Source organism: Schistocerca americana, chromosome 2, assembly GCF_021461395.2.
Source record: "Schistocerca americana isolate TAMUIC-IGC-003095 chromosome 2, iqSchAmer2.1, whole genome shotgun sequence".
Lineage (NCBI taxonomy): Eukaryota > Metazoa > Arthropoda > Insecta > Orthoptera > Acrididae > Schistocerca > Schistocerca americana.
The window spans coordinates 864,531,199-864,545,108 of record NC_060120.1 but is presented as its reverse complement, the minus strand read 5'-3'; the positions used below and the strand labels follow the sequence as shown (position 1 = coordinate 864,545,108).

Below are 13,910 nucleotides of genomic sequence, written 5' to 3'. Positions count from 1 at the left end.
AGGCTTCATCATCATGAAAGATTCCCCATCAGGTATCTAACATACAAGGTACCGGAGCATATAAGACCCGCTGCCATCCTTAGCCTGACATTCCTCCCATGGTGTTGCCAGGGAGGTGAATGATTTGGTGTTGTACTTCTGTGCATTGAATTGAGCCTGTGTGAACACTTAGAGACTGCTGGTGTTTGACCACCAGCAAGAGATGATGTACTATGCTTCATCGCGTGTCGTCTGCCCTGATGCCACCCACTCTGACCAGAGGCCCTCCCCATGGGCGCCACCCACCCGCAGGCCACCTGGCACAATGGCAATCGCGCCCCATGGTGACAGGCATCTACTCCTCAGCATACATGGGAAGTTAACGGCGCAGGCAACAGCAGAGCTGTGTGGTCAGGAAGCTACAACCAACAGGGTACATGGCGGCCCCACCACAACAGACTGGCTACCGTGCTGGATATCAGGTGCAACCAAGCAAACAAGTCCATTATCATCATCAGCGTAGAAAACAATGCTGCACAGCTGATGGAAAAATACACACCTAAGAGGGTGACCTCACCCAACAGTTGGAGAGTGAGCAGAAGTGCAGATCCACGTTGATGAAGGATGCAATGGGTCTCAGTGCATGATGGACATGATGCACCATGTAAGGTGCCCTTTCCCAATTGGCTCACTCTTTGGGAAAATTTCGAAAAATGGAGGTCAAACCCTACAGGGGACCATCACATAAAGGCCAAAATGTGTGAGACTCCTTTTAGTCGCCTCCTATGACAGGCAGGAATACCTCAGGCCTACTCTAACCCCTGGACCCGCAGGGGGAAAACCGCTGATGTATGCCATTTGTCAGAACAACATGAACTGTTCACCAAGGCAGCACAACCAGGTTGTGTTCATCTCATAGTTTAACAAGTTTCTGGTATCAACAATATGGTAGCCAATTGCCTCTCTTGTGCCATCAGGATCTCCAGCACAATCGCTTACAGTAAGCTTGCCGAATCACAAAGTATAGCCCAGGAACTACTACAGCAGCACGATCAACATCAGACCTCGAGCTAATCGAGATTTCCAGAACTGATGTTAAACTGTATTGTGACATGTCCACCTCAAAACCTCATCCTTTCCTACCAGTCACATTCAGAAAGGGCACGTTCATGACTTTACATGAATTGAGTCACCTTGTTGTATGATCAATGACCCATCTGGGGACAAATTGTTATGTAAGGCCAGGGATGCAAAAAGACTGCTGTGAATGGGTGTGGTGTTGCATTAAATGTCAGTGCGGCAAGATTTACATACTCTTGCATGCACCTATAGGGAACTTTCGGAGTACAACCGCCTGCTTTGCCGTTGCCTACATCGACACTGTTCGGCCACACCATTGTCCAGTGGCTAACATTATCTACTCATAATGATAGACTGTTTCGCAAGCTGGGCAGAAGCTGCACTGGTAAACAATATGTCAGTGGAAACCTTAGCCTCTACTTTTGTGTTGCACTGTGTACTGCTATTCGGCTGTCAGCAGCACATCACAATAATATGAGTCTGATCTATTTGCCAACTCGCTAAAACTGGCACGGTCTACCACAAAATGACAAGCTATCATCTGGCTCAGCTATCACTGAGGGATTGCACCAATCACTTGCAGCAACACTGATGCGACATGACACTGAGTGGACTAAGGCCCTTCTCGTGGTGCTACTGGGCCTAGAAACACATACAAACAAGCCTTAGATGCATCATCGGCAAAGCCAGTATACAGCAAGATGTGTCTACCAGGTGAATTTAAGGACTCTAAAACCCTTACCACCACCGGATCAAGATCAGCCCGACTTTGTCAATCAACTCAGAGAGCATGTAACCTGGATCTGCCCAAGAGCCTTTCAGGCACAGAACAGCCTCTACCTCTGTGCATCAGGAGCTTAATACCTGTTCCTAATTCATGCTATGCACAGAGGGCTGCAGCTGTCTCTATGGCATCCATACAAAGGCCCATATCATGTACTTACAAGGGGAGACAAAAACACCAGACATTTTGATTCGATTAACAGGAAATCGACCACAGTTTCCACTGACAGGGTCAAGTGGCACACACACTTCAAGGAGCACTCTCATCAGAAGTGCCAAGTCTCCACCCTTGTTCAACAGCTGCACCATCCTCAACACCACCATCACCAGCACCGACTCAGCAACAGTGAACCCGCCACCAGAACGCACCCCAAGATCTGGACAACACATCCATTTTCTGCTTCCACCAAGGGGGCTGATGTAGCAACTATCTACCATTACGTGGTGTTGTGCTGCAAATGCTCTGAGTGTGTGGCTCCCCCCCCCCCTGCCCCCCCCCCCCCCCCCCCCGTCAAACATTGCGTGCCAGACACCAGAGGCACTGTGCTTTAAATATGTGTTTTGGTCTTGTTTATTCTTTGATTTACACTTTTTATGTGTTTCTATCTTCTGTGCCTTGTTATTAATGCATAAGTTATGGGATAGCTTGAATGTACTGCTCCTGGTGGACTAACTTTAACTTGTGAGTTGTATTCTCAGAAGCTCTTATATTTCTGAGCTGTTTCTCCTGTGACCACATTCAATAAAGATGCACAAGTGACTTTTTTGTGTAGTACAGGTCTTCCATGCTCAGATACATTCAGGAGTTTATCGTCAAACAACAGCCTGCCCAGTTTGTACCAACACTACATATTAATTTCCTTGGGGTCCAGTTGAACAACAAGCTAAAATAGAGGTAACACACATACGTGAATTCATTAAAAAGGGAGAAGAACAGAGAAAGAAAGAAACTGTGAAGAGAAAAGTACATGTGTAAACTAATGGGGTGAAGCAGGGTTCTGGGGACATAGGCTAGCACAGATTGAGGCCAGAAGGATTGCAGAACTGAAGGATGAGTTATAAGAATAATTCAAGCATAAGTAATTCAGAGCAGCTGATATCTGATGTGGTAGGGGAGATCTCGTAACAGGTTGCAAAGCAGACACTGAAGTCAAATATCTTGTGCCCAGCAATGTGTTCTCCCGTGAGTGGTCAACTTTTTAAGTGGCCACAGTTTAGCAGTTGCCACACATTCAGCTGTATACCTGGGCAGAGGTCACACCAACATTGAAGGCTACGCAGAAATTTCAGCAGAGCTGGTAAGTGATTGGACTCCTTTCATAGGTAGCTTACTGGGTAGGATATGCCTGTGATGGGATTGGGTTCTTCATTTCTAAGCACAGTGGTAGGTAGTTGAAGCCCTGACAAAGCACGTGGTTTAGTTGCTCAAATCCAAGTTGATAATGGGTAGTGAGGAAGATGTTCCTTTGTGGCTGAATTGTGGAAGTGGTTGTACAATTGGAGGTAACAGAGATATTTGCAGACTAGGTTTGGTGGGTTGTGCTGGCCTGTTAAGGCTTTAGGAAGACTTTGGGGTACTGGATAAAGAAGAGCTGTCATTGAAAATGCACCAACCACATGTGGCCAGGCTGTATAGATGAGACTTTTAGCATGTAAGAGGTGGCAGCTATCAAAATGGAAGAGCATACTACTGACGGGTGACGGACCTGATATTAACACATGTTTTTGTGGAGTCATTGGAGAGGTCAAGGCCAATGCCTGGAAATGCCACACACAGAGTTGAGGACCAGGAGAAGCAGATAAGTGAAACGTTGAGACTATAGGGGAATGAAGACAGTGTCCTGGTTCTGGAGCCTTTGCTGGAAGATATCGTCAGTGTACCTCAACCAGCCAAGACATTAGGATCTTGAGTAATTAGGAAGATTTCCTCTCAACAATCCATAAACATGTTGGGTCATACTGAACCTACTGAACCAAATTTTGGGTTTCATCCAGTGACATAATAGTGTTGTGGCATGTGACTTTATAAACGTACAAGCAAAAAGCGAACACTGACAGTATTTGTTTTTGCACCAATATGATTTTTTGGAATGTAGGTTGTAGTCATTGGCTGATCTGTTGCATACCCTGAAACAAAGGATACATTCAAATGTGACAATTTGATTGTAGTTGGTGAACCCAACAAATGTGACTTTAGTCGCAGTGACATACTGATTTGTAGTGTTGTACAAAGTATAGGTTAGGCTGACAGATGACAGTTTGGCTGAGAGTTTGTGAAGCAGTATTGAAGGCAACAGGATGACATACATGGGTGCTGATGGCCATGTTGCTTATTTGTTTATATACTGGTCCACGTAAGCAAAAGTAGTCATGAGTCAGCATATAGTTGGTCAAATGTACAAGGAATTAGGTGGTAGGTGTAAATTCAGTGAACATTGAGAGGGATAGTGTTCAATAACAGTAAGGCTGTGATCAATTTTTTGTGGGGCCACAGCAATAATGGGCAATATGAGAATGGAGAACCACAAACTTCTCGATTCCACCAACTTTTTGATGTTCACGAGTTTTAAGTTCTTTTCAGTTCCTACTTCCCAAATGCGTATTAATTGCCACTGACTGAAATGAAACAAAATTTCTCAATTCTTGGATTTGGATTCTTTACTGTTTCATACCTGTCGTCTCTTACTATAGGAATTTAAGCAACATCAATGATTTTTTCACTTGTTATTAATGTAGAATGTTGCATTGAAAGATGTACTTTAAATATATAATATTTTCAACAAATGGAACATAAGGAATGTGATCCATTAACTTTCAAAAAGGATTATGAAAAATGCAAGAGGGTGGACCTACAATATTTAATAAGTTCTGGTGAAAATGAAAAAGTTGTTTAAAGACTAGTAATATGGGAAGCAGCAAGCTTTTTGAGTGCTCCAAAAAGACAGATAAATGTCACTGGAGAATGTCACGATGGTTGGCATGGTTCACTGTTAGGGCAGCTAGTCTACATGGATTTTGGATATAGTGCATGACAAGTATTGTACTCGATCATGGGCTGGAGTCCTGCATGGATTGAATTTCAATATATGCCATTACTGAGTACATAATTTACGTAAATTAGAATGATATTGTCAACCAATGCCTGGTTTCAATTTGATGTGTTGTTCATACACTAAATCAAGTTCTGACAAAAATAATGCCTAATACAGTGGTGCTTCACAATGATTAACAGATTGAAATTAAAGTCTCCATGTATATTTCAAGACCTGAGCAATACCAGTCTTGTTACACATAGTACTTACTATCTGGAACGCTTATGAGCAGGGGTAGTAGCAGAAAGAGGGTTGCATGTATAAGAAATGGCCTATAATAGGGTAGAACCACAGTTTTTGGTGTCTCTAGGCCAATGCACAACCTGCCCAATTACATTTATTTGAGGTATAGTCGAACAGAATTCTGTACAACATTACTGAAGTGTTTTGAAGTGAACAGAACTCTTTACAATCTTTTATAGAAATTTAACTACACAATATTTTTTGACCCTGTTATGATGTGAAAAATCATTAATCTTCCTACACAAAATTATTTATGCATGTTGGTTGGAGGTGCCAAAAACTTCAAAGGACGCAAGTGGATTCTTGTTACAAAATAAAATGAAAAAAGAAGGAGGAGGCCTCTGTACAAGAAGTTCTTGATTCTCAGACATGTTTAATTGCTTTAAGTTCTCAAGAACTGAGTTCTCAATTCCATTAGATTAGATTAGATTCCGTTTCGTTCCATACATCCAAAAATGAGATGATTCTGTGAGTGTGGAACATATCAAAGTATAATATAAAAAACATAAAACATCTGAATATAATACTTTACTTCCCTGATCACTTGTGAGGAGTGTGTCAAAGTGTGTGAATACATTACAAGTAAACTGGAACTGCTAATGTTTACAGAATGCACTGTCAGAATCAAACATACATGTGCACTTTTAATAAATTTATCACACACAAAATACCAAATCTTGACTACTGTGAACAAGTGCTGCTGAAACGAAATCTAACAGACATTTTTATTTAAGCGTGTCTAACAGTCACTGTTAAAATATTCATCAATAGAGTAGGAGTTGCCTATGAAAAAGTCTTTCAAACTCTGTTTGAACTGTGCTTTATCTGAAACCAAGTTTTTAATGGTTGCTGGCAGTTTACTGAAAATGTGTATTCCTGAATAATGGACCCCTTTTTAGACCAGGTACGAGATTTTAGGTCTCTATGTGGATTCTTCTTATTCCTTGTATTGATACTCTGTATTGAGCTATTGGATGGAAATAGACACATATTATTTGCAAAAAATTTCATTAAGAAACAAATTTACTGAGAAGCATTGGTTAGAATACCCATTTCCTTGAACAGGTTTCTGTATGATGTTGTTGAATTTACACTACAAATGAGTCTTATTATACACGTTTGCACTCTAAAAACTTTTGCTCAGTTTGACGAGTTACCCCAGAATATGGTCCCGTATGACAAAATAGAATGAAAGTGAGCGAAGTATGCAATTTTTTTTTTATATTTATATATTCTGTATCTGACAGCATTTTGCACTGCAAATACAGACTTGTTTAGGCACTTCAGCAATTCTGTGGTAATCCCTTCCCAACTGAATTTATTATCGAGTAGTAATCCCAGAAATTTAACACTTTCAACCTCTTTGATCTGCACGTCTTCATGTGTTATACCCCATATGCTGGAAGAAAATCTCTTACAGGTCCTGAACAGCATAAAGTGGGTGTTTTCAAAGTTTAATGACAGTGAATTAGCTTTAAACCATTTATTAATGTTGGTGAAAATTTGACTACAGCCATTTCTAAATCTGTACTTGACCTGCTATTTATTGCAATTTTTGTATCATCTGCAAACAAACCTAGCATCTGGCACTGTAACAGATGAGAGGTCATTAATGTACACAAGAAAAAGCAACGGCCCAAGATGGAACTTTGAGGAACACCACATGTAGTTAATTCCCAGTCAGATAAAGACAGATTGCTTACTCCACAGGTATTTCGTAATGACATCCTTTGTTTCCTGTTAGTGAGGTATTACTCAAACACTTTCAAAGCACTGTCAGGGACACCAGAATATTTCAACTTACTTAAAAGAATGCTGTGATTCAGACAGTCAAAGACTTTTGACAGGTCACAGAATATGCCAGTAGCCCATCTAATGAATTAAGTATGTTCTCAAACATCTCTATATCAGAACCCTTAAAGAATCCAAACTGTGACTTGGAAAGAACATCATTTAAAGTCAGCAGCTTAAGAAGGTGCTTGAACACAATCTTTTCAAATAGTTTTGAAGAAGACTGCAAAAGTGAAATTGGTCAATAGTTCAACGGTGTCTCTTTATCTCTCTTCTTGTAAAAAGAGACTTAACTTCAGCACAATTTAGTCTGCCTGGAAATGTTCTGCTGATAAGAGATTGATTACAGAAAAAAACTTGAGACAGAGCTCGGCTCACATGAGCACTCTAACTTCATTGATATATCTCAACCACTAGAATACTTTGATTTTAAGGATTTTATGATAGACTCGACTTCTTTGGGAGATGAGTCATTTCCATTTTACTCAAGTTATTTGTAAGGACTGCTCTCAGATATTCCGTTATGTTGTTCACTAAACCTGATAACTGTAAGCTGTCAATAATAGAAACAAAGTACTTGTTTAAGAGGTTTGCAACACAACATGCACTTGTTCCCATTGTCTTATTTATTTTTAGAGCTATCTGTTCTTCTTCCTTTTTGTCCCCACCTGTCTCTGGCTTCACTATATCCCACAGAGTTTTTATTTTGTTGCTGGGCATAATTATCTTTTTCTCATAGTAAAGCTGCTTAGATTTCTGGATTATTGCTTCAATTATTTGCAGTATTCTCTGTAATTCATTGCAATGCTAACATCAGTGTTGTTCCTAGATAGTACATACAATCTCTTTTTGTCCCACATGATATCTTTATTCTCTGTGTAATACATGGTTTATTTTTAAACTTCCGTTTGATTTGCGTTACCTTTAGGGAAAAATAATTTTCAAATGAGGAAGCAACTTTATTAATGAATGCTTTGTATTTTTCATTTGAGTCAGAAATATAGTAAACATCTGATCAGTTCATGTTTTTGAGTAATCTCCTAAAATTCTCAATTTTTGGCCAATTTATTACCCTCCTGTACTCAGATTTAATAGATTTCAGATTCTCATCTTTGTCTATTGCTAAAGCACAACACTCAGCTACAATGTGACAGCCACAGTGGTTGGTGTTATAGGTTTATGGAAGGATTAGAGAATAGACGTGTAATGTGGCATGTTGGGGGAGGGGGGGGGGGGATACTTGGGGTGAGAAAAGAGGTGGAATTGACCTAGAGATTTGAGTAGGGATTGCGGTTAAGGCTGGAAGCTGGGATGGGATTATTATAGCAGGACTTACAGATGGATGGGTCAGAAAGGTGAGTGATAGGCCTACATTCTATCAGGCAGCCGCTGTGGTTCATCACAACAATGGTGGACCCTCTGTCTGTATGAAAGATGTTAAATTCATGCATGTTTTGCAGTAATAGATGGCTCTTCATTCAAGTGTCGAGAGATTTGTGTTCTTGTAAGGGACTTGGGAAAGTATCACATCTGGTTAGAGGAAAGAAATTCTTGAAAGATAACCAGGGGTGGTTGGGAGGATGGGTCAGGCATGAATAGAGGTATGAGCTGGGACTGGGAAAGTTCTGTGGTGACATATGGACGGCTTTGTACACAAGGACTGTTTGCAGAAAAACGTGTTTTTACTGTAGAAGGCAGGTGAAGAGTAACAGGTGTTTGATCAGTTTGCAGCACTACTGAACTTGACTGACCTTTTATAATAACAAACTAGATTTTGGGCGGAGGTCAGTTGGCAATATGATAGATATTGTTAAAATTGTGTCACAAGTAAGACGACAGTAAACTGGAAAACATTTTAAGGTGGTGTTTAGATTGCTCTTCCAGTTGGTGGAGAGAAAGAACTTCAGTTTGCACTTTGGGGTGTACGAAAGTGGAAATGCCCAATACAAATGTCTTATGGAGGGAACAGAGGTGGTTCAGAGATGTCTGTGCAATGGAGATTTTTTTCCCCTACAACCAAGCAAGACACTAAGAATCGTTTTAAGTCCAAATGAAAATAGAAGATGTTCATTACTTTCAATTTCTTCTAAAAATTGGTGGTATCCCTGGTGGTCCTTCATGATGGGCTTTACTGAACATGATGATAAGAGTGTAGCTGTATTTTATTTTTGGCTAAGATAATACAAATTCCCTAAGGTTTGTTCAACTTATCCAAGAGAATCGTGACATCTGAAGCAGTGAATTTTCATATCCGTCCACTACCATAGAAAAATTACGAGGGTGATGCATATTCGCCGGCCTCACACTCCCGGTGTGATTAAAGAAATTATCTAAACGGCTTTACTCGCAAACCATTCCTCATGAGCGACAAGATTCAAGGGAAACGATAAGAAATGGTGCTCTGTCATGTACTTATTCTAACCAGAAGAGCGCACACGTGAATGATGAAAGCTACGCCGGCGATATCTTCTTCCTTGGACAACCCTAGCAAGACAACACTTTAGCTTTCAAACATTTGGAAACCACCACCTACAAGGAGTAAATAAAGTGCTACAAGTGTAACAGCCTTATGTCATAGCAAAAATCATGCAGAAATCACGCCTAGCATTATCATTGCATAAAAACACGCACTTCTGCTGTATGCTCTCAGAAATCACTCACACCTTACATATGAAACAACGCCTGTCACAAAATAACATTAACTCAATAAATTAATTTTGTACTTAGTTCGCAAGAAAACATACCATAACAGACAAATAATTCCTTCAAACCGTGATTTCACTTAATACTTCTTGATTTACGAAACACCATCATGCACGGATAGCGAAAGTCACTTGTCCCTTGTCAGGCAAGACTAAATTTACCAAAATGTGTAGTCAAACTTCAATTTTTCTATCGAGTTACATAGCTGACTGATAATTAAGTATCATATTCAGATGAAATTACGAACATTTTTAGCTATGTAAATGGTAGATGTACAACATGTTACACCGTTCATGTAATCTTCGGGAATTTTTAAATGTAGATGTTGCTGTGCTTGTTAGGTTTACCGCCAAAATTTGCGTGTTGTCGAAAGGCGGGATAAGCTCGAACTTGTCGTGTTGAAGATTTATCTGTTATTGTTTCCTTTAATAAGGTTTCTAAGTGTGTAATAATTTTAAAAAAAGTACAAATAGCCTTCAGTATGGCAGGGAAGGATTATGCCAGTGATAAAGGTATAAATAATGGAAATATGTGTGTTCTGCTTTACGTATTCCTCATGCATTATTTACTTTCTTCTATTGGCATACTTATTTTTAGAAAAGGCAAGGCAGTTTCTCGTCGAATTTGCGTCAGTTGACGAGGATGGAATGAAAGACTTTAAGTACGCCCAACAATTGACAAAATTAGCTCACCGAGATCAGGTGAGAATGTGCTGTTGCAGCTTTTTATATGCTATAGTATATCTCAATTTGTACATAATGTTTGACCGTCTGTTGTAGGTTGCAATGTTTATAGAACTGGACGATTTGTACGAGTTCGACTCAACATTTATGGAATCAGTTATAATGAATACTCGAAGATATGTGAACATATTCTCTGAAGTAGTGGAAGAATTATTACCGGACTACAAAGAGCATGAGGTGGGTTCAAAACATACGTTTAATAAGGATGCTACAGCTTAGCAGCTCGTAAATTACGCCAATTTCCCTCGAATTGGTTAAGCTATAAAGTTATGCGCTGATCGATTAGTAACAGATGTTACATTGGAAATTAATAATTGATTTGATGAGTTGGAGTAACCAATTCCCAAAAAATCTTGTCAAGTGGTACTGGGACTTTTTTCTTGTCTGATATTCACTTTGTAAATTCTCCTACGATGTAGCAGTATTCAACATAAATGTAGGTGATGGTAAATAAAAAGAGATAAATATGGAAGTGGCAAATAACACACTGAGATTGGCGAATTTTCAGTATTGCATGTATGTTTATAGAAGAGACTACCACTGTGAAGTTGCCATTTAAGATTTAATGGCTTTCAGAATACAGCTTTGTCAGCCATTCTAATTTCACTAGAAGCAGTTACAAAATTATCCAAGTATAATAGTAAAGATCTCTTTGCTAAGGTAGAGCTGCCATCAACCAAAGGCTGGTTTGAAGACTACAATGCCCTACCAGGTCTAGTCATATTGATGGTGGTAACGAGACTGTTGAAATTTGCAATATTGCTGTTCTGCTGTGCACTTATTTTTATGACAGTTGTTGACGTTAATATGTAGTGTAGCTTGAGCCTTGGAAGGTGACAGTTTGGTTGTGAAATAGTGAGACCAACCAATTTGTCATAACAGTATTTTTTTATTCCTTGAATATTCCTAGTTACAATTATGTGCCTGGTAACAAGCTCTTCTATTTCATTGTTATTTAATGTTTTTACTATGTTTCAAGACCATCCTTTTCTAAAATGCCTTATTCCTATGGAGGTTCTCGTAGTTTCTGTTGTTGCCTTATTAGCGTTTTCTCATTGTTAGTGACCTCATCCATTGCCCATTTACTGAAACTCATACCTGTCATGTTGGTGTCATCAGTCTGTTGGTGATGTATTGTGCCTTTAGCTAATCTTATTGTTCTGAGGCATGACATATGTCTGCTACTGTAGGTATTCTGCAAATAAGGTGTTTTGAATCAGTTTTTGTCACCAAGGTTTTGAAAAAATGTTTATCAGTATCAGTCACAAACTGAGGGATACAACTGGCAAGTCGCTCTGGTTTCTGAGACTATAAAGGTGTTATATTTTATTATTATCATTTTTGGATTGACTGTCGTAGATCCTAGCATAAAGAGCCCCAGCACAACCCTCCAGGTCCTTCTTCATAGCAATACATTGTGTATGCCCTTCCTACTAAATTTGCATTTTGCTGATGGGAGTGACAAACTCATTGTTCACTTCCATCATTTTGTTTGTGAAGGACTGCACATGCATCAGAGATAAATGATAGCACTCTCCCAGTGGTGAGCTCCAGCCCAGCAGGGGCTGAAGTTTATTTTGATACTCAGACCTGTGGTAGACGTTGTATTGCTGTTTGAAAATCCCACCGAGGATGATAAAAGGGCAGAACTGATTCCATACAATCCCCAGTATATTCATCAACTGAATAAAAACAATTTTTATGTATTTGAATGGCCACTCCATTTTATTATGAAGTATGCTGCCCTAATGTCTAATACTGACATGCCGTTTATTCATTTCCTAGCTTGTTAGGTAACCTTACCACTAGTACGGTAGTACTGTGTATGTATTCAGGGCTGTTTAAGGTACCGCTCTTTGCTCCAGCTTCATTGAAGCTCTGTGAGTGGCACTGTGGAGCACTTGACTGTTCGCTTGACAGTGACGGCCAAGTGGCGCTGTGCAAAGGTGGCTTATTCTCTTTTTGTTTAAGACTGTGGTGTTGTAAACAGAAGACAGGATTTGAAATTGTTCAGTCACAAGTAAATCAATACTCGGGTTGGCAATTGGGGATATGCATACCAAAGGAACTAACTAAACATCTTGTACATTTAATGAAGATTCTTATTACAATAGTCTTACTGCCAAACAGATTTTTAAATTCAAGAAAAACCATGCCAGTAAATAAAAGGACTAAATGAATGTAAGTACATACTATATACAAAAATTAATAGATGACAAACTGGTAGGCAAAAACTAGGAGTGTGAAAAACAAGGAAAATATGCAAAATTAAGCCATCTCATTTTTCTATTACTGCTTTCTACATTTATTTACTTTTCTTTGCGTAAGAGCTTCTATGTTGGGAATGATTGATTCAGCACAGCCCTATCTCAAAACGTATTTGAGACAATAATCTGGTATGGAGCATTTTGGTTGTGTTTTACACAGTTTCATTAGGGAAAAGATTTGCTCACAATTATACATTGCTCCGAACAGGCTCACCATCCGTGCTGCATGTCTATGAAGTTCTGGGTAACGCTTCTGTGATGGATGTTTGTAAGAGTCACTTAGCCTTTCTGCTATGGTAGCTATCTTTCAACTCTGAATTGCACTGAAGATCTATGATTTCCATTTGGAGTACCGAGCAAGGTGGCGCAGTGGTTAGACACTGGACTCGCATTCGGAAGGACGACGGTTCAATCCCGCATCCGGCCATCCTGATTTAGGTTTTCCGTGATTTCCCTAAATCGCTCCAGACAAATGCCGGGATGGTTCCTTTCAAAGGGCGCAGCCGACTTCCTTCCCCGTCCTTCCCTAATCCGATGAGACCGATGACCTCGCTGTCTGGTCTCCTTCCCCCAAAACCAACCAACCAATCCATTGGGAGTGGGTGGCTTACAGAATTGCCGTTCACAAAGTATGGAGCACCAAAAATTCTTAATCTGTTTCCAAGTGTGTAAAATCAGTGAATCTTGTTTCAAATTCAGTATGCGGTTTTCTTTAAAAACGTGTATACTCTTCAAAATGTGCAGCAGTGGCAACATTTGTTAATGCTGTTGGTTTTGGAAAGTAAGAGACGTTTCTAGCCTCCACCTGCTTTTCCCAGAGTGACAGTTTCATCTTCTGTGACTTTACCAAATCCATCTATCATCTGACATTTTTTGGCACAGTTCCATGAATTGCTCCAGAACTTAAGCATGACCAAGCCAGCAAATCTCAGTGGTAAGGTTACTTGCATATTCACAACCAACATCGTCCAGAAACACTTTGAATAAGTCATGATTGACTCCTTTTGTTTGAATAGAATTAGTGATGTTTCACAACCTAGCTAATTACATTATTCTGTTTTGTACTTGTGGAACATGAATGTTGTTGATGAATCAGACAATTTATAGGAGTAACCAGGAGATCTTGATTCTTGATTTTTCTCTGGACACAACCTATTAATCCACTGATTTTGCCAGTCAGAGGTGGTGTACCGTCTGTAGCTGTGGAAGTTGTAATTCCCACAGCAGAC

At 39.7% G+C, this 13,910-nt stretch overlaps 2 protein-coding genes across 2 annotated transcripts in view; one reads left to right on the top strand and one right to left on the bottom strand.

Annotated features, from left to right (window-relative positions):
- The window catches only part of LOC124595195 (mitochondrial import inner membrane translocase subunit TIM14), a 41,554-nt gene extending 31,746 nt beyond the window's left edge, over positions 1-9,808 (bottom strand). Inside the window, exon 1 of the mRNA XM_047133819.1 lies at positions 9,713-9,808. Coding sequence (XP_046989775.1) covers positions 9,713-9,715 — 3 coding nt within the window. The 5' untranslated portion in view covers positions 9,716-9,808. The remainder of the gene's footprint in view (positions 1-9,712) is intronic.
- A 220-nt stretch (positions 9,809-10,028) lies between these two features.
- LOC124594117 (DNA replication licensing factor Mcm7) overlaps positions 10,029-13,910 on the top strand; it is a 72,507-nt gene continuing 68,625 nt past the window's right edge. The window contains exons 1-3 of the mRNA XM_047132474.1: positions 10,029-10,183; positions 10,269-10,372; positions 10,451-10,591. Of these exons, the coding sequence (XP_046988430.1) occupies positions 10,153-10,183; positions 10,269-10,372; positions 10,451-10,591 (276 nt within the window). The 5' untranslated portion in view covers positions 10,029-10,152. The remainder of the gene's footprint in view (positions 10,184-10,268; positions 10,373-10,450; positions 10,592-13,910) is intronic.